The 22,398-nt window shown below is 32.0% G+C and overlaps 2 protein-coding genes across 2 annotated transcripts; both read right to left on the minus strand.

Moving 5' to 3' along the window:
- Positions 1-11,541: 11,541 nt before the first annotated feature.
- On the minus strand, positions 11,542-12,471 carry LOC105781616 (uncharacterized). Its single transcript, XM_012606138.2, has one exon. It carries the CDS (start codon positions 12,469-12,471, stop codon positions 11,542-11,544), a length of 930 nt encoding a protein of 309 aa, XP_012461592.2.
- A 5,999-nt stretch (positions 12,472-18,470) lies between these two features.
- LOC105782286 (protein translation factor SUI1 homolog 2) lies at positions 18,471-20,444 on the minus strand. Its single transcript, XM_012606929.2, has 5 exons — positions 20,278-20,444; positions 19,399-19,481; positions 19,122-19,327; positions 18,985-19,038; positions 18,471-18,887 (listed from the first exon to the last, which is right to left on the minus strand). The coding sequence occupies exons 2-5, from the start codon at positions 19,433-19,435 to the stop codon at positions 18,843-18,845; spliced, it is 342 nt and encodes a 113-aa protein (XP_012462383.1). The 5' UTR covers positions 19,436-19,481; positions 20,278-20,444; the 3' UTR covers positions 18,471-18,842.
- Positions 20,445-22,398: the final 1,954 nt, after the last annotated feature.

The following is a 22,398-nucleotide window of genomic DNA, read 5'->3' on the forward strand; positions in this document are numbered from 1 at the left end:
ACAATCAAAGAGAACTATTTTTGGAGATGGCGACGGAGGCTACTACTGCATTCAAAGTGATAAACCAAGAGTTTGTGAAACTTGACCGATTTGATGGTTCAAACTTTAATTGTTGGAAGGACAAGATGTTGTTCCTTCTTACTGTCTTAAACGTGGCGTACGTTCTGGATCCAAACCTACAACCTGTGGAGGGTCCTGCTCCCAATGCAAAATTCGATGAAATTGTGAAAGTGGCTGAACTCAAGAAGAAACGCGAAGAAGATAATTTCACATGTCGAGGACACATCCTCAACACCTTGTCTGATCGATTGCATCATCTTTACATGTCGATGCAATCCCCTGTAGAAATATAGAAAGCTCTTGAAGAGAAATACAACACCGAGCGACAAGGTACTGATAAATTTTTAATGATGAAGTATTTCGAATTCAAAATGCTAGATAGTATCTTGATCATGGATCAAGTCCATGAATTACAAGTCCTTGTAAGCAGACCTCGTGACTTGAAAGTTTTTATTCTAAAATTGTTACAAGTCGGGGCTACCATCTTGAAGTTGCCCTCGTCTTGGAACAATTATCGGAAGAAACTTCTGCATATGGCAGAGGACTTCATTGTGGAGAAAATACTTAGGCATTTGTGTATTGAAGAGGAAACTCGGAAGCGTGATGTGGTGTATCTTCCCCAAAGTTCTAAAGTAAACCATGTGAGTGAGTCCAACAACTCTCGAAATGGTAAACGAAAGGCCACATCCGAGGCCAAGGAAGTGCAATACAAGAAGAAAAAGCTCGCAATTGTTATAATTGCAATAAGAAATGACACTATATTAAGGATTGCAAACTTCTCAAAAAGAAGCAAGATGCCACAACTTCCAAAGTCAATATGGTGGAAGGCATGGACTTAGTGGCCATGGTTACGGAAGGGATCAAGAGTTTGAAGATTGGTATGATTACTGAACTCAACATAGCCATGATTGATAAGTCTTGTAATTAGTGACTAGAATTCGGAGCTACTGTCCATGTGTGTAATGGCCGACAACACTTCAAGAGTTATGAACTTGTGGCAAACTGTGAAGTGCTTATGGGCAACTATTAATCGGTTAATATGCTCGATCAAGGGACGGTGGAACTCAACTTCACATCTGGAAAGAAATTGACTTTGACCAATATGTTGCATGTTCCCGATGTGAGAAAGAATTTAGTGTCCGCAAGTATTCTGTGTAACAAGGGGTTCAAGATTATTTTGAAATCCGATAAGTTTGTCTTGCTTAAAGGTGATATATATGTAGGAAAAGGATATTGTAACAAGGGTATGTTCAAGTTGAGCATTGATATGAATAAAATTAATTCTTCTGTTTATATTGTTGAATCTTACCTTTGTGGCATGCGCGTTTAGCACATTTTAATTTTAAAACTTTACAATATATGCAAAAGAATGGTTATATAAGTCTAAGTAATGATGAGTTTGTGGATAAATGTGAAATTTGTATTCAATAAAAAATGACTAAGAAGTTGTTTCCTAATAAGTGTGAAAGGAATTCACAAGTGTTAGATTTAATTCATTCGGATGTTTGTGAATTAAATGGAACACTAACAAGAGGTGGAAAACGATATTTTATCACTTTTATAGACGACTTCTCTAGATTTACTTATGTGTATATTATGAGAAATAAAGACGAGGCTTTTGATATGCTTAAACATTTGTTTAGTAAGAAAATCAAAGTGCTTCGTAGTGATAGATGTGGTGAATATTTTTCAAATGAATTTAATGTATTTTGTGAGGAATAGGGTGTGGTACATGAGTGTTCCGCCCCTTATACTCTGCAACAAAATGGTTTGGCGGAAAGAAAGAGCTGTACTTTAGTAGATATAGTTAACTCGATATTGTTAAATGCTAAACTTCCATATAATTTATGGGGTGAAACATTATTGACTGCGTGTTATATGCTTAACAGAATACCATCAAGAAAATTCAAAGTATCTCCATATGAGTTATGGAAGGGTAGGATGCCAAACTTAGATTATTTCAAAGTATGGGGGTGTTTGGCTTGCTATAGAGTTCCCGACCAACGGAGAACAAAGTTAGGTCCTAGAGCCATCAAGGGTGCATTCGTTGGATATGTCTAACACTCTAAGGCTTATCATGCTCATGACTTAGTGTCAAATACGATAATTGAAACAAGAGACGTATTCATAGAAAATAAGATTTTTAATAATTCAACATATTCGAAAAAATAATATCAACCAACGATCTGAAGTGATCAAACCAAAAGAAGTCTTTGTGATAATAAGGATACGGAGCCAAGGAAAAGTCAAAGAGTGAGAAAAGTAAAGGACTTTGGTCCTGATTTCATTTCTTCGCAATCTCTAGCATTCCTTGTTGAAGGAAATAGAGAATCTGTAATTAGGAAGATCCCCATAATGTTTAATGTGGATGGTGATCCACAATCCTATGGTGAAGCCATGAATTCTAGGGATGCAGCATTTTGGAAAGAGGCGATCAATGATAAAATGGATTCAATATTATCCAACAATACTTGGATTCTAGTTTATTTTCCTTAAGGATCGAAGCCTATCGGGTGTAAATGGGTGTTTAAAAGGAAGAATACTCCAACAGGGGGTTCTCCAACCTTTAAGGCTAGGTTGGTGGTTAAAGGATTTAGGCAAAAAGAAGGCCTAGATTATTTTGACACTTATGTACCAGTGGCTAGGATGACCTCCATTCGAATTCTTATAGCACTTGCATCTATCCATAAGTTACATGTACATCAAATGGATGTTAAGACGACTTTTTTAAATGGTGATCTCGAAGAGGAAGTCTACATGGAGCAACCAGGAGGTTTTGTGATTCTTGGGAATGAACATAAGGTGTGTAAATTGATCAAGTCAATATATGGTTTAAAACAAGCGCCTAAACAGTGGCATGAGAAATTTGACTCGATCATCTTGTCATATGGTTTTTGTAATGACCCAAAATTCACGAGCATCGAAAAAGTATATTATCGGGCCTCCGTCTTAGTAAACCGGGTCATAAATAATTATTAGAAGTAACTATGAGTTTAGTTGAGTGCTTAATTAGGTGACTTTAGTTTAATTAAGAGAAATTAAAAAAAATGACTAAATTGAATTAGGGGTAAAATTTGAATTATAGATTAATAGAAAATAAAAGAATTAAAATGGCAATCAAGCCATTAACAAGAAATGAGGTGGCATAAGTGATAAAAATCTTAGATTTTTTATGTTTTAAATATATTAATATATTATATTATATTATAATAATTATATTATATTATTATATATTAAATAAACTAAATAGATGACAAATGTATGGTAAAGATTAAAGACAAGTGGAACAGTAATAATTATATAGGTACACTTGTAATAAAAATAAATATATGCTTAAATAATAAGTAAAAGATTTTATAATATATTACTATTATTATTAGTTATAATAAAAGAAATAAAGTAAAGTAAGTAAAATAAAAGAAAAAGAAACAAAAGAAGAACAGAAAAGAAACAGAGAAAGAGACGAAAATAGGGGAAGAAAAAGGGAAAGAAAAGAAAAGGGGAAAATTGGGATTTTAAAGTTTCAAGTTTAATTGGTAAGCTAAATTTAGCCCTTTTATCTTAATTTTGATGTTTTAGAAGCCTTGGAATAAGGTTTTGATGAAACTAAGTTAATATTTTGAGAATTCATAGGTTTTTAAACATGATTCATGTTGAACAAGTTGTTAAATTAGGGTTTGGTTGATAGAATTTCTAGTTAGAATTGATACAAGAATTAAATTGTAAAATAGATTATAAGTTTTACATAGTTGGGATTAAGTTATAAGAAGTCTTAAATTAGGGTTTAATTATGAATATTGAATAGTTGAGTTAAATATGGCAAGAAATTAAGTAGAAAAGAAGTATGAAATAAGCTAGAAAAGTAAGTGAGCTTAGTTAGAATTAAATTGGGAATAAGTAAGAATTGAATAAAATTTAATTATTTTTATTTTTATAATTTAATGTTGTAATTAATAGTGAAATTAATTATTATTTTCGTAGCTAACAAGGAAAACGAGGCATCGGCACCCAAAGGAAAAGAAAAGATCGTTGAGGAGTAAACGCCTATTCCGAGTTTGTATTACTATAACTTAATCTATTTAATAAATGTTATATTGAAATGATATTCATGGGTCATTTAAGGTAAGGTAAGTAATAACATTTGAAATTAAGTAAGAATATGTGTGAATATTGAATTATATGTGAATTGAAATAATAGATGTTTTGAATTGATTGAATATTTGAAATTGTTGTGGAAATGAATTCGAAATTTGAAAAGTAAAATAATACCCTATTAACTAATCGGACTAGATTGGATACAAATGGCATGCCATAGGATTTGTGATGTGATGAGGAGATTTGTAGTTCGGCCGAGAAGATGATTATGTTATTATATGCTTCGGTTTATCCGAAGAGGCATTTAATGCCTTATTGGTGTGTTTGGGAGGATATGATATACTAGTGTGTTATGGAGGATTTATATTATTCCGGGTGTGTTTAGGTTGGATATTCTGGTGTGTTTGGGTGGAATCCGCGTATCTGTCAGAGTCCGAGCTTTGTTAATAGGGTAAATAATTGAAATGAAAATTTGAAAATGAGATTAATTGATTTGGCACTATTGAAAAGTACGAGAAAGAATGTATGAGTTAAATTATGAATTGAATTAGTATGTGAAATATATATATATATATATATATATATGAATTTAAGATTTATGAAGTGATATATAAATATGTATATTTAGTTTAAATGATTTATAAAGCTTATGGTTGATGTTTGTAATTTTATTATTATTAAATAGTTTGATTTATAGTAATACCACTGAGTATGAAATACTCAGCGTACGGTTGTTTCCGTGCGCAGGTCATTAGAGTTCAAGGTCCAGTTCAGCATCCAGAAAGATCTCGACTCCAACAAGAAAATTTTGGTGATGTACTTCTTTCTTTTGTTTAAATGGCATATACTAGGTGATTGTACATGAGTCGTATACATATATGTAAATATATATATGCTAAATGATCTTAGTTGTAAGTATATGGTTATGATCTTTTGGATGATAATAAAGTTTAAAGTTATAAATTAGTAGACTTAGTATTAAATCTTGAAATGGAATGAAAGATATAAAATCTTTATTTGAAGCATTGGTATTGGTTTGTTTTGGTTTTAAATTTGCAGGGGGTTTTATGTAAAAATAAGCAGAAATACTGTCAAAATTTTTCAAAAAAAAATTGAAATTTTTTTCGGAATGCTCGAACAAGTTTCGTTCTATTTTAATACATGTTTTGGGCTTCGAGTGTAACACCCCTTACCCGAGACCATCGCCGTAATTGAGCACGAGATGTCATCTAACTTAACTTACTAGTTCGGAGCATAAAAATTTGCTTTTAAAATTAATTTTACTGTTCACAACAAAACTGTTCACTTGTGCGACTGTTACTAATTTTAATTATAACTTCAGTTACGAAACTCAAAATTTAAATCTGTAAATTTTCTCTGAAACTAGACTCATATACCTCATTTCCATAAAATTTTCAGAATTTTTGACTTAGTCAATTAGTACAGTTTATTCATTAAACTCTCCCCTATTTCACAGCTCGACAGTTCTGACCTCTTGGCACTAAAAATCAATTATCCCATTTTACAGAATTCATATAATGTTATCATTTATTTCTTTTGAAAATAGACTCACCAAGGAATCTAGACATATAAATTATGACCCATAATTCTTTTTGTACAATTTATAATGATTTCCTAAAGTCAGAACAGGGGGCTTTAAAAACCATTCTGACCCTGTCTCACTCAAATTCAAATATCTCAAAATATAATTTTTCTTTGCCTACAAAGTTTATTTTATGTAAAAATAGACTTGATAAGATTTAATTCTATATCTCATTCACTCTCTAATTCCATTTCTACTATTTTTGGTGATTTTTCAAATTCACGTCACTGCTGCTGTCCAAAAACTGTTTCTTTGTATTAGTTACCATTTAAACATACATAACACCAAAACATATTCTTTACTAACCATTTCAATAGCTAATCTTAGCCGTATCATTTGAACATACTCAAAATGATTAAGACACTATATATGCCATAACTTTAAACATTTTGAAAACACATAATACCGAAATGGCTGTGATAGTGTGATACGAGCTCCGACGATCCCCAATTCGAGTAAGCTCAAAACACTATAAAACAAAGGAAAGGAAGAATGGTGTAAGCTACTAATAGCTTAGTAAGTTACATGTAAACTATAAATACTCATTTAACAATTAACATTTCTCTCATATAACTAATCAAACATTTCTTAGCAATTTCAATCACTTACACATACATAGTCTTACCAATTCACTTGCACATGCATTTATACACTTAACTTTAATCACATATGCTCATTCTTTCAATTGTACCTGCACATACACTTCATTTCATAATCACTTTAACTTATTATTAATCCCGTTGAACACTCAGAATATACACAGATACGTAGAGAATTAGCACATAAGTGCCACACTGATATGTAGCCAAAACTACCACTGATATGTAGCCAAAGCTACCACTGTAATGTAGCCGTAGCTACCACTGAAATGTAACCTAAGCTACCACTGGTCAATAACACTGGAAATGCCACGAGCCTGCTCACACAAGCTGTCAGGTGTCTGCAACACATGCTAGATCACCCAGCACCCGAGACTCACTGTAACACTGTAACACTGGTCTCTAGTGATATGTCACTTGTATCCCATTCTATTCCTAAGTTCAACCGGGAATTTACACTTAACATTTGATTTTAAACACTTTATCACTTGAATAATTCATGAACAATTTTCCTTCCACATTCAATATTAATTCACATATCGAATATAATTCACAATTTATATAAAAATATTGTTATTATTTACACATAACTTACCTCAGATGCAAAACGACTATTTTTGTAAATTAGTCGATAACATTCTCTTTTCCCCGATCACTTCCACTATTTCTTCTTTCTTGATCTATATTAACACAATTTAATGCATTTTATCAACATTCCATTCCAATACAATTCATACACAATATTTTGACAAACTTACATTTTTTTCCCTAACTTTTCAAAAATTCCACTTTTGTCCTAAAGCTCGTAAAAATAAAATTCACTAAATTCTTAAATTTCAAACCTCACTAAATCATATTTCATGCTCATAACAGCCTCAAATAAATGGTAGAAACATGAAATTCAAGCTTCAATAAGCATAAAAATACGAAAATAATTAAAAACGGGGCAAGAAATCAATTACAATTGAGCTTAGAAAAATCAAGAACCCTAGCTTATAGAACATGAAAGTTTCGACAGCAACTCTTTAATTTTGAAGAAGATGGACACTTATTTTCACTTTATTTTGTCTTTTATTCACCTTTGACAAAAATACCCTTGACCATTTACTTAGATATTTTTCTAGAATTACCCTTTTGTGTCCATAACACTAATTTATGGTCTATTTTACATAAACACTTCCAATTTCATGCAATAATTCAATTAAGTCATTTAATCATTAATTAGTCCCACTTAGCATTTTTCTCAATTTAGTCCTAAAAATTCAATTAGGCACTAAATCATTAAAATTTCCTATCCATATTTTCACACAATATTTCAATCAATCAGTAATTAATAAAAATTTATAAAATTAAACTATTTCACTTCGGATTTGTGGTTACGAAACCACTATTCCGATTAGGCCCTATTTCGGGCTATCACAATTCTCTCCCCTTAGGGATTTTCGTCCCCGAAAATCTTACCAGTGAATAAGTTGGGATACTGTTTCCTCATAGCCTCATTTGTTTCCCATGTTGCCTCTTCCACTCCATGTCGTTGCCATAACACTTTCACTAAAGCAATTTCTTTGTTTCTCAACTGTTTTACTTCTTGTGCTAAGATTTGAATCGGCTCTTCTTCGTATGTCATATCCGATCGAATTTCCACTTCAGTCAGTGAAATCACATGCGATGGGTCTGATCGATACCGCCTCAACATAGAAACATGAAACACATTATAAATTCTTTCCAATTCTGGTGGTAAAGACAATCGATAAGCCACTGGACTAATTCTTTCTATCACTTCAGATGGACCAATAAATCTTGGACTTAATTTACCTTTAAGGCCAAATCTCAAAATTTTCTTCCATGGAGACACTTTCAAAAATACATTATCACCCACTTGAAACTCAATCTCTTTTCTTTTTAAGTCTGCATACGACTTCTGTCGATCTGATGCAGCTTTCAAACAATCACGGATTATCTTCACTTTTTCTTCAGTTTCTTTTACCACATCGACTCCATGTAACTGATTTTCATTAAGTTCAGTCCAATATAACGGAGTCTGACACTTTCGTCCATACAACGCTTCATAAGGTGTCATTTTTATGCTCGATTGATAACTATCATTATATGCAAATTCTACCAAAGGTAAATATCTTTCCCAATTACATTCAAATTCCAATACACAACATCTCAACATGTCTTCGAGTATTTGAATTTCTCTTTCAGACTGTCCATCGGTTTGGGGATGGAATGCTGTACTAAAATTCAATTTAGTACCCAATGCCTCTTGTAATTTCTTCCAAAACTTTGAAGTAAGCCGTGGATCTCTATCACATATAATAGACATAGGCACACCATGTAATCAGACTATCTCAGAAATATACAATTCGGCTAACTTGTCAAGTGAAAAACTCATTCGCACAGGAATGAAATGAGCCGACTTAGTCAATCGATCAACTATCACCCAAATTGAGTCTTTCTTTTTCGGTGACAATGGCAATCCGAAAAAAAAATCCATAGTAATTATATCCCACTTCCACTCGGGCACCATAATAGGTTGAAGTAACCCTGAAGGTACTTGGTGTTCAGCTTTTACTCGTTGGCACACTAAACACTTTGTCACATACTCGGAGATATCCCGTTTCATACCCGACCACCAATATAATTTCTTCAAATCATTGTACATTTTTACACTACTAGGATGAACTGCCAAACGCTATCATGCGCTTCTTGCAAAATTTTCTAGATTAAATCAACATTTTTTGGAACACATATTCTGTCATGAAACATTAAACATTCATCTGAATCAATCCAAAAATCAGAATTATCGTCCATTGCACACTGAGTCTTTCTTCTTTGCAATTCATTATCCACTTTTTGAGCCTCACAAATTTCTTGAAGAAACAATGATCTAGCTTTTAACTCTGCAAACAATGATCCATCTTCAGTCAATGTTAATCTCGTATTCAAAGCTTTCAAAGAAAAGATAGAGTTTCTTCTCAAAGCATCGATAGACTTTCTGCTCAAAGCATCAGCAACTATATTGGCTTTTCCCGGATGATAATCTATCACAAGTTCATAATCTTTCAACAATTCCAACCATTTTCGTTACCGCAAATTCAGGTCTTTTTGTGTCATAACATATTTCAAACTTTTATAATCCCTATAAACACGACATTTCTCACCATATAAATAATGACGCCAAATCTTCAAAGCAAAGACAATAGCAGCCAACTCTAAATCATGGGTAGGATAATTTCGTTCATGCGGTTTCAATTGTCGAGAAGCATACGATATCACTTTTCCTTCTTGCATCAATACACATCCGAGCCCACTTAACGATGCCTCACTATAAACAAAAAATTCATTTCCTGACTCGGGTTGCACTAACACTGGTGCCTCAGTTAAACACTTCTTTAATTTCTCAAAAATTTGTTGACACTCCTCGGTCCATTCGAACTTAACATCTTTTTGCAACAATTTTGTCATCGGTGAAGCTATCATCGAAAAACCTTCTACAAATCGATGGTAATATCTAGCTAAGCCCAGAAAACTCCTAACTTCAGATACATTTCTTGGAGGCTTCCATTCAACTATTGCCGATATCTTATTCGGATCCACTCGGATGCCATCTCCCGAGACAATATATCCCAAAAATCCAACTTCATTGAGCCAAAATTCACTCTTGCTAAATTTAGCAAACAATTTCTTTTCTCGCAGAGTCTGTAGCACAATTTTTAAATGATCGGCATGCTCAGCTTCACTTCGGGAATAAATAAGAATATCATCTATAAACACCACAACAAATTTATCCAAATAGAGCCGGAAAATCCGATTCATAAAATCCATAAAAATAGCTAGAGCATTAGTCAGACCAAAAGGTATTACAAGAAACTCATAGTGGTCATATCGGGTTCTGAAAGTAGTCTTTGGCACATCTGTCTCTTTAACTCTCAATTGGTAATATCCGGATCTCAAATCAATTTTGGAAAACATTGTGGCATCCTTTAACTGATCAAACAAGTCATATATTCAGGGCAATGGATACTTATTCTTCACTGTCACTTTGTTAAGTTGACGATAATCAATACACAATCTCAATGTTCCATCCTTTTTCTTCACAAATAGCACGGGAGCACCCCACGGAGAATAACTTGGTTTTACGAATCCTTTATCCGTCAACTCTTGTAATTGCACTTTTAACTCTTTCAGATCAGTTGGTGCCATTCTGTAGGGAGCAATCGATATTGGAGCGGTACCTGGCATTATTTCAATACCAAACTCTACTTCTCTAATCGGAGGCAAACCTGGCAACTCTTCTGGAAACACATCTAAATATTCACATACCATTGGCACTGATTCGATCTTTATTTTAGACACTTTTGTATTCAACACATAAGCAAGATATGCTTCACAACCATTTTTCAAACATTTTTGAGCAGATATGGAAGAAATCACAATTGGCATCACATTTGACTTATCTGTTTCAACCCGAATAACTTTACCACTACTACACTTCAACTCAAGAATTTTCTGACTACAATCTATCTTAGCCTTATGTAATGTCAACCAATCTATTCCTAAAATAACATCAAATTCATCAAATGGCAACAACATCAAGTTGGCAGGGAAACACTGACCTTGTATAATCAAACGACAATTTTTGCATATTTTATCAATTATCACATGCTTGCCTAAAGGATTCGACACTTTAACCACATACTCAGTCAATTCAACACACAAATTCTTAGCAGACACTAAATTCATGCATACATACTAATGAGTAGAACCAGGATCAATCAATGCAAGAACATTAGTGTCGTAAAGAGAAAATACACCAGTGATCACTTCAGGGAAAGATGCTTCCTCTCTAGCTCGGATGGCATAAGCTCTCGCTGGAGCTCTCGTTTTGGATCTTACAATAGTGTCTTTTGTTACACATTTACCACTAGTTCCAGTCCCTACATTTCTCGGTGGTCTTCCTCTAGTAGTCACACTGCTCGATCTCACATTTTGAAACTTTTCTATCTCTTCTCTTTCTGGAAAATCTTTCACAAAATGATCTTGAGATCCACGTTTAAAACATGCTTGGCTGATTAAATAACATTCCCCCAAATGTCGTTTTCCACAATGTTGACATTTTGGTCTAGTAGGTTTAACACTACCTACACTTGTCATAGAAGTAGCTTAAGTTTTAGAACTTTAATATTGTTTTCCTCGATCTCTTTGAAAATTCACACTAGAAGCATTCGATTGAGTATTCATTTCTCTAGACTTCTTCGCTTGAGACTGAAATGACTTGCCCATTGATCTTTTTCTTGCATCTATTGCTTCACTTTCCACCTTTCTTTTCTCTTTGCTCAATTCTTCAACCTTGATAGCTCTTTCAACTAGTACCACTAACTCTTTAATTTCAAGAATTCCCACCAACAATTGGATATCCTCGTTTAATCCATCTTCAAACCTCTTGTACAATGTAGCTTCATTAGATACACACTCTTGGGCATACTTGCTTAATTTGACAAATTCTCGTTCATATTCGGCTACCGTCATGCGCCCTTGTTTCAATTCAAGAAACTCTTTTCTCTTTTGATCAATGAAACGCTGACTTACATACTTCTTCCGAAATTTCTCTTGAAAGAAATCCCATGTAACTTTCTCTTTAGGCACCACTGACACTAAATTTTTCCACCAATTATAAGTTGAATCCCTCAACAATGAGATAACACATTTGAGACTTTCTTCTAGAGTACAAGATAATTCATCCAACACCCTGATAGTATTTTCAAGCCAGAACTCTGCTCTTTCAGGATCATCATTTACATTAGCTCGGAACTCTTCGGCTCTATACTTTTGAATTTTTTCCACTGGAGGCTTTGACAATCTTAACACTTCAGTTTGTTGAGGAGCTATAGGAACAGCTTGAGGAACAGGAGGGGGAAAAAGAGGTTGAGCATTAGGATTAGTTTTAACAAACTCAGTATACCAATTGCTCATCATATAGAGAAAAGCTTCCCTAGCCTCATCCCCTTGACCCTGAGTCTCGGGTCGACTTTCAACTGGCGTCGTCCCTTGCGCGGAAGCAGGCGCATTACTTTGAGTATCATCAGCTGTATCTCGATTAGGATTCATTACTATAAAAAAACATTTTAAGATGTCAGGAGTCGTCACACTATCATTATTCAATTATGGCATGTATAGATAGTCTATTACACTCGCTACGTTAGCCCGAGAATCGACTAAACCGTAGCTCTGATACCACTAAATGTAACACCCCTTACCTGAGACCATCGCCGAAATTGAGCACGAGATGTCATCTAACTTAACTTACTAGTTCAGAGGATAAAAATTTGCGTTTAAAATTAATTTCACTGTTCACAACAAAACTATCCACTTGCGCGACTGTAACTATTTTAATTATCACGTGAGTTAAAAAACTAAAAATTTAAATCCGTAAATTTTCCCTTAAACTAGACTCATATATATTATTTCCATAAAATTTTCATAATTTTTTACTTAGCCAATTAGTACAATTTATTCATTAAAATCTCCCCTGTTTCACATCTTGACGGTTCTGACCTCTTGGTACTAAAAATAAATTATCTCATTGTATAGAATTCACATAATGTTATTGTTTATTTCTTTTGAAAATAGACTCACTAAGGAATCTATTCATATAAATTATGACCCATAATTATTTCTGTACAATTTATAATGATTTTCTAAAGTTAGAATAGGGACTTTAAAACCATTCTAACACTATCTCACTCAAATTCAAATATCTCAAAATATAAATTTCCTTTGCCTACACCGTTTATTTTATGTAAAATAGACTTGATAAGACTTAATTCTATATCTCATTCACTCTCTAATTCCATTTATACAATTTTTGGTGATTTTTCAAATTCATGTCACTACTGCTGTCCAAAAACTGCTTCTTTGTATTAGTTACCATTTAAACATACATAACACCAAAACATATTCTTTACTAACCATTTCAATAGCTAATCTTAGCCATATCATTTGAACATACTCAAAATGATTAAGACTCTATACATGCCATAACTTTAAACATTTTGAAAACACATAATACCGAGATGGCTGTGATAGTGTGATACGAGCTCCGACGATCCCCAATTCGAGCAAGCTCAAAACACTATAAAACAAAGGAAAGGAAGAATGGTGTAAGCTACTAATAGCTTAGTAAGTTACATGTAAACTATAAATACTCATTTAACAATTAACTAATCAAACATTTCTTAGCAATTTCAATCACTTACACATACATAATCTTACCAATTCACTTGCACATGCATTTATACACTTAACTTTAATCACATATGCTCATTCTTTCAATTGTACCTGCACATACCCTTCATTTCATATTCACTTTAACTCATTATTAATCTCATTGAACACTCGGAATATACACAGATACGTAGTGAATTAGCACATAAGTGCCACACCGATATGTAGCCAAAGCTACCACTAATATGTAGCCGAAGCTACCACTGTAATGTAGCCGTAGCTACCACTGAAATGTAGTCGAAGCTACCACTGATCAATAACACTGGAAATGTCCACGGGCCTGCTCACACAAGCTGTCAGGTATCTGCAACACATGCTAGATCACCCAGCACCCGGGACTCACTGTAACACTGTAACACTGGTCTCTAGTGACATGTCACTTGTATCCACTTCTATTCCTAAGTTCAACCGGGAATTTACACTTAACACTTGATTTTAAACACTTTATCACTTGAATAATTCATGAACAATTTTCCTTCCACATTCAATATTAATTCACATATCGAATATAATTCACAATTTATATAAAAATATTGTTATTATTTACACATAACTTACCTCGGATGCAAAACTACTATTTTTATAAATTAGTCGATAACCTTCTCTTTTCCCGATCACTTCCACTATTTCTTCTTTCTTGATCTATATTAACACAATTTAATGCATTTTATCAACATTCCATTCTGATACAATTCATACACAATATTTTGACAAACTTACATTTTTTCCCTAACTTTTCAAAATTTCACTTTTGTCCCAAAGCTCGTAAAAATAAAATTCACTAAATTCTTAAATTTCAAACCTCACTAAATCATATTTCATGCTCATAATAGCCCTCAATTTCACAAAATCACAATTTTATTCACACTTTACTTTCACAATTTAGTCCTTTTCAACATTTTCATCATAATTCTTCTAGTAAAACTTGTAATTAGCACTTCAAACATTTATTATCTAACATCACTCATCAAATTACAACTATATCATGAATGGGTCAATTGTTAAACTTTAATTTCATTTAAAATAAATGGTAGAAACATGAAATTCAAGCTTCAATAAGCATAAAAATACGAAAATAATTAAAAACGGGGCAAAAAATCACTTACAATTGAGCTTAGAAAAATCAAGAACCCTAGCTTATAGAACATGAAAGTTTCGGCAGCAACTCTTTAATTTTGAAGAAGATGGACACTTATTTTCACTTTATTTTGTCTTTTATTCACCTTTGACAAAAATACCCTTGACCATTTACTTAGATATTTTTCTAGAATTACCCTTTTGTGTCCATAACACTAATTTATGGTCTATTTTACATAAACACTTCCAATTTCATGCAATAATTCAATTAAGTCATTTAATCACTAATTAGACACACTTTGCATTTTTCTCAATTTAGTCCTAAAAATTCAATTAGGCACTAAATCATTAAAATTTCCTATCCATATTTTCACACAATATTTCAATCAATCATTAGTTAATAAAAATTTATAAAATTAAACTATTTCACTTCATATTTGTAATTACGAAACCACTATTCTGATTAGGCCCTATTTCAGGCTATCACACCGAGAGTTCATTATAGGGATTTAATTATTAAATTATACTATGAATGTTATTTTAATTTCAATTTATTAGTAAGTTTTCTGATAGGTCCGGTAATGCCTCGTAATCCTGTTCCGGCGACGGTTGGGGTTAGAGGTTGTTACAGTTTTTTACATAATAGTGCGGATAAATGTATTCACACTAAATTCACCGATAGATATGGTGTAATTGTTTGTCTCTATGTAAAATATTTGTTGATTTTTGGTACGAACATGGAAAGTGCTCGTGAGACCAGAGAGTATCTAGCCTCGAAATTTAAAATGAAAGATCTCAATAAGGTAGATACATTTCTAGGAATAAAGGTGAAAAAGCATGAAAATGGCTTTGCACTAAGTCAATCCCACTACATTGAGAAAGTATTGGAAAAGTTAAAACACTTGAAAATCAAGGATTCAAACACTCCATACGATTAGAACTTCAAGTTAAGTGAGAATAATGGAAGGGCTATATTGCAACTTGAGTACGCCAGCGCAATCGAAAGTCTAATGTTTGCAATGCATTGCACTAGACACGATATCGCATTTGCTATGTGCAAATTGGCTAGATTGACAAATTGTCCTCGTACCGATCATTGGAAAGTAATTTGTAGAATTTTTTGCTATCTTAAGAAAACAAAAAATTTGGGATTATTCTATAGTGATTATCTCGCAGTACTAGAAGGTTACTCTGATGCAAGTTGGATTCCAAGTCTAAGTGATAATAAGTCTACATCGGGATGGATTTTTACAATTGGAGGTGGAGCCATTAGTTGGGCCTCCAAGAAACAAACTTGCATTTCATATTCAACTATGGAGGCTGAATTTATAGCCTTAGCGGCTACTGGTAAGGAAGCGGAATGGCTAAGAGATCTTTTTCTAGATATAAAGTTGTGGCCACAACGTAGGTTCGCCATTTCCGCATATTGTAATAGTGAATCTACCATGTCTCGAGCGTACAATAAGGTGTACAATGGAAAGTTTAGACATATAAGTTTGAGACATAAGTATGTGAGACAATTGATTAAGGACGGTGTGATAACTGTTACCTATGTTAAGTCAATTGACAATTTAGCGGACCCATTGACAAAAGGTTTGTCAAGGGATTTGGTTAAGAGTACCACCGCTAAGATGGGATTAAAATCATTCTAATCACATCATTGATAATGGAAACCCTATCTTGTTATAGCCGAAAGTTAGTTTCAAGGTATAAAGGGTAATAACAAGTTATCGAATGACAACGTACACTAAGAATCAAGATTTAGTGTTTATATTTTAGGACGATGAGTTTTACTCTTAATGGATGGACATTAATTGTCATGAAATCCACCTATATGGACAAGAAGTGGTGCCGCTTCAACGAGATTTTCTTTATGGTTTTCTCTCGTACATGTTCATGAAACGGGATGAGCACATGGCCATAACGGTGCTAAAGCAAATTAAATTCTTACTCTAATACTTTACGATTATGTGTGAAATTTTTTCGATATTAACTTTAAGAGTGATGGTTCAAGCGACTAGCCACCATTCACTTTGTTGACACTCTGAGAGTTTGCACTAAAGGAAGGTTCAATCTGCGGACACCTTTCTTTATGCATAATCACTGTGTACTTATTTTCTGGAATTAGCAATCTAGTGGGGGATTGATGGAAAGTATAGATTGCAAATTAATATGAGCACTATTCAAATTAAAAGTGATGATTTATCATCTTACAAATTTAATTATTCATAAGCACTATTCAAATTAAAAGTGATGATTTATCCTCCAATAAATACATTTCCATAAGACATGTTCGTCCCAAGGAGTATGTCCAATATGAAGGGTTGTGGCTCTTCAAATTGTACCCATTGAGTGCATATAAATAGAGGCATTATGGTGCTCACAAAATATACAATTACAATCAATCTTATTTTCAGAAGATAGAGTAAGAATTAGGGAATTCCTCAATTTTTCTAATCAAAGGAAATTCAAAACTTCGTAGTATCCCGGGAGGACCTTTGTCTTAATCTTCTAACAACTTTGTGTGGGGGCAAATAGTTCTCTTTGGAAAGCATTATTCGTGCCTTGAAGTCTACTATTTGTTTCCATACAAGTCTCTGGTTCTATCGTCTCCACTCAAATATCCAACAACATATGTATGAAATTTAAATGAAAAGATTAGTTTAAATTGTGAGTAAAAAACTCAAATATGTAAATACATTAGATTACTAATAAATGCACTCCAATTGTTTAGCACTTTTAGAGCACGTAAAGAGTTATCGAAGAAAAAATCAACATTAGAATTTAAATTATGGCACATTCACTATGTTTGTGAAAAACAAAATTATATAATAAATATATTTGTAAAAAGTTGATAAGAAATAATATAGTTGAATGGTAAGATATAAATGTGTGTGAGATCTGAAGGAGACATGAGTTTAAATTTTGTTATATGTGTGTAGTTTTCTATTTTTCATATAAAATAAATATAATAAAAAGATATCCTCAAAATAAAATAATTTACTTTGTAATGTGATGATGACATTTTCATCTTTAACCAATTGAGATAAAATTAATATTTTATTAATGTAAATAATATCAGTTCAAATTCAATCTCATGCAAATTTTTAAAAATAAAAGACTAAAATACCCTTTAATAATATAACTTATTTAATTATAAGACATTTTCGTAATTTTCCTAATTGAGTCGGTCCGATTGACTTGAGACACCAACTTAAAAGAGATTTAAATAATACATATGAATATACAATTGATGGAGGTAATAAAGTAAGTATAATACAATTAAAATGCACATACTACATTAAAATTTAGGATTTATTAATATAAATAGCGTCAGCATACAAATTTTATTAATTTTTAAATAAAAACACTAAAATATATATATGTTATTTGAGTGAGGCACTCATATTTATATAAATATTGATGTATTTTCAAAAGAAAATATTAATTGTTGATTACCCCAAATACATTTATATGTGGCTTTATCTAGTTTTAAAAACTTGTACTATGACTCTGACTCTGTTTAATTCTGATCTTGTATTTTTCTATCTGTTCTTTAGTTTTAATCTCAATCATTTATTTTTATTTTTTAAGATAATCGAAATTGTAGAATTATAAAGAAAATAAAAATAAATATAAAGGAACAATAATTTTGATATGATTTCTTAAAACATAAAAATAGAATAAACTGGATTTTGCGTGGTTCACCATTTTCTATTGCATAAACATTTTAATGAAAAAAAATATTAATTTAATTATAGCATCATTCTTGGGATTAATATGAAATATCATCATGTCCAATCTTTTATCATTTTACTAGTCAATCCAACCAGTATCAAGCTTGTGATTGTAGAGATCCAGCTCGGCTAATTACATCTCTAATTACTACATCTCATTTTTCTTCACCCATACTAATTGCCAAAATAAGCACCAAACCACACAATATTTCAACACATATAAAGGTCTAATATAAGCAACATAGCCAAACAAACTTCCAAACATATCATAATCATCCACTGAACTGGAAAGCACATGTAACACAACGTGCATACTTTGTCATCCAACCAACATAAGATATGTCCTAATCAGATAGTATTTCCTGCTTCCACCGCGCAGGCTTAGAAACCGTGGATTTTGATGTTTTCCTTCTTCACTATGCCAGCCTGATCAATAACCAAAGTCAAAACGCAAATTTCCAACTTTACCACCACACTTTTTGCATAAACACGAGAAGCTTTCAAAAACACGCTTACGAATTACCTGAACAAGGAAGGTTGATACATTCTTACGCTGGTCACCTTGAAGTTGAATCACCTAAATACATACCGCAAAATAACAGACTAAAAAATTGGGTTCCAATAACAGATACAGGTAAGGTAAGGGGTTACGGGACACACCTGTCCTAATTCAGGGTCCTGGACCACGGTCCCATTGCAGCAAAACTCCTTCTTCAGGTCTTTAAGTATCTTGTTATAGCTGAATTCTTTCTTCAACCCCTGGACAGTTGTCAGGCTTTTGCGACCATTCCTTTGCTGAATACGAATATGCACATACTCCTTTGCACCCGCACCTGAGTCCTCAGCATTTGCATCAGCAAAGGGATCTAACACAACAAATACACACGTTATTAACAAGAACAAAGGTAAATATTTGGAAGTTAAGATCAAATCATACCAAAGGCAGTAGGAATTTGAACGTCAAGATCAGACATGAAACTTAGTTTGATTAAAGAGGCCTAACAAACCACAAGCTCAGACCTGAAAAATCGCAGATCAATACGATCATCAGATTCAACATAAACCCCTATCAAGAATAATAACAGTTTTCAGGCCAAACAAAAAGAAAAAGTAAGATTCAATTCGGCAATCAAAAAATAGTGGAGAATCTCAGTGCTTCTCATCAACTAATTAATCAATAAACAAAAACCTCACAAATCTCGCATAAACAAGAAGTAAATAAAAGAATTAGGCATCCAATAATTGTAAATTCAAAACCATAGGCTGTACAAAACACAAGAACCATATAAACCTAACAAGACGGAAACTTGCTCGCGATAACCAAGATTCGGCCTAGAAGATTAAAGTCTTTAAGTTTCGAATTAACGATTTGATCTTCTGACTTCCTCCAAGAAGTAGAATACGAAATAGAATTAAAATAAAATAAAAAAACAAAATGTTGAATCCATGCAAAATACTGCAACTTGATCACAGATATCATCAAAGAATCAACTAACAAGTTTATTAAAAAAAAAAAGCCCAAACATGAAAAGACTAAAGATTCACTATTTAAACTACGTATCTCAAAAATAAACAAAGAAAAGTCACCATGAATCATTAAATTTTGTACCCTTCACTTCAGACATAAATTTTCTCAATCCAAATTAATTATATACAAGTAGCATGCCATTTAAAGAAATAAATATAAAATCTGATCATATAATCAAAACCCAAGATCAGAAAAACCTAAGTTCAATCAACGACCGATAAAGAAACGATCTTTAACCCACAAAAGAAAGGGGGAAATCAATTGAAGAAAATACAGATGCAAAGTTACCTGATTCAAGGATTTTAGGGCTTCTTTTAGATGATTGAACTCCGGATTATCAAAAAATAATCAGAAAAGTTAGAAAAGCCCTAAAAACCTTTTCGTTGAGAATGGCGAGGAAATTATAAGGAAAGGGCTACACAATTATTTTATTAATTTTAAAAATAGAATTACATTTTTTTATTTATTTTCGGAAGTTGCACGCAACTTAATGTGATGGGAATCTGTAATCGTGAGATTATGACGAGGGAACAGGACTCGCTTGGGAAAACCTTTTGATGATAAACATGTAAACGTGGCGTTCGATGGAATCGAGCGTGAGTTTCAAGGTCAAGGGAAAAGTTGAAAACGGCGTGGTTTTTATTAATCATAAAATCAGCACGTGTAGGTGGTGGTGGTCGTTGTTTGGACATGGTTTAGGAGGGAACTAGATTCAATTTGGATAAGGTTGGAACATGATTCCAAATGACAGCCCACCAAACACACTGACAAATGCAGACTGCAGTGTTTTAACATCCGTAGGCCCAACTTTAAATTTGTTAAGATTCTTCTTTCTTTTAATTTGAAATTTTTTACTTTATCAAAAAGGGTAAACTACTCAATTTGTCACTTAATTTTTAGACACTTTCATTTTAGTCACTTCAAAATAAATCTTTTCAATTTTGCCACCTAATTTTTAGTGTGCTTTCATTTTAGTCATCCAACTATACATGTCAAATCATGTTTGCACTTTCATTTTAGTTACCCAGCTTCTAGGTCGCTTTCATTTTGGTTATCGAAAAAAATCTTTAAGTTTTGATCTAGGTAAAAAAAAACATTAAAGATTAAAGTGAAAAAGCGATAGAAACTAAAATAATGCATTAAAATTTAAACTCTTTCTAAATTTTAAATTTTTATTTTATATTTCCAAATTATCATTAAGGGAGTTAACTCAAATAACTTATATTTAATAATTGTCTATGAAACATAATTTTTTAATTATATAATGTTGAATATTCCATACTAAACTAAAAGCAAAAAAATAAATTCCTTAATTAAGTAATCAATTAATTCGGGTAAAGAAGTGATGAAAATAATTATGGGTTTTGTTTGGTATGGAAGATAAAATTAATTAATTAATTAAAATGATTTTTCTTTTCTTTTAGCTTAATACGGAGATTTAAGATCATATAATAAAAAAATTAGGTTTCATAGACAATTCTTAAAGATGAGTTGTTTGATTTGATTTTAATTTGGAAATATAAAATAAATTTTTAAATTTTAGAATGAGATTAAATTACTTAATTTTCAATATTGTAGTAACAAATCAATCAACACCATAAAGGGATAAATTTTTTTGGAATGATTTATTTAATTGATTTTAATTTAAAATTTCAATATTGAAATTTTTAAAACTTTTGTAATAAAGTAAATGAGTAGAATATAACAAATTTTTAATGCATTGTTTTATTTTCTTCCATTTTTTATTTTAATCTTTAAATTTTTTTACTGGATGATCAAAATAAAAATATAAATATGATGTGACATATACAAACAACTATTAAATGACTAAGATGATTGAGATAGACATCAATCCCTTTTATATTTTAAATTCTCTTTACTACATACTCTTGATTTCCTTATGATTTCATAGTCGATGCTAAAAAGTATTAAAATAATTGTATTTTAAATACAATTAATTTGTGAGCGATAAAAATTAGTAATACTTTTATATTAAAATTTTAAATTTTTCAATTTATACTTATTATAAATTCATTTGGTATCGAGTTTAACATTCTTTTTAATGTAGTATTTGTATTTTTTTGTCCAATATGGTATTTGTATTTAACAAAATTTTTATATATTTTGGTAAATGAGGGTAACAATATTAACTTTTTAGTGCTTAATTCGGGTTTAGAATTGATTTAATGAAAGCTTGTTGCTAATATTATTAATTTGAGTTTTAAGGTCGATTTGATGAAGTTAATTGCTAATATTATTAGTTAATTATGAATTTTCATTAAATCAACTCTAAAACCTAAATTAAACACTAAAATGTTAACAATGTTAGCTTCAGGTATCAAAATGTATAACTTTTGTTCAATACAAGTACTGCATTAGAAAAAAGTGTCCAACTTAAGTACAAAATTA

This window comes from Gossypium raimondii, chromosome 13, assembly GCF_025698545.1.
Source record: "Gossypium raimondii isolate GPD5lz chromosome 13, ASM2569854v1, whole genome shotgun sequence".
Lineage (NCBI taxonomy): Eukaryota > Viridiplantae > Streptophyta > Magnoliopsida > Malvales > Malvaceae > Gossypium > Gossypium raimondii.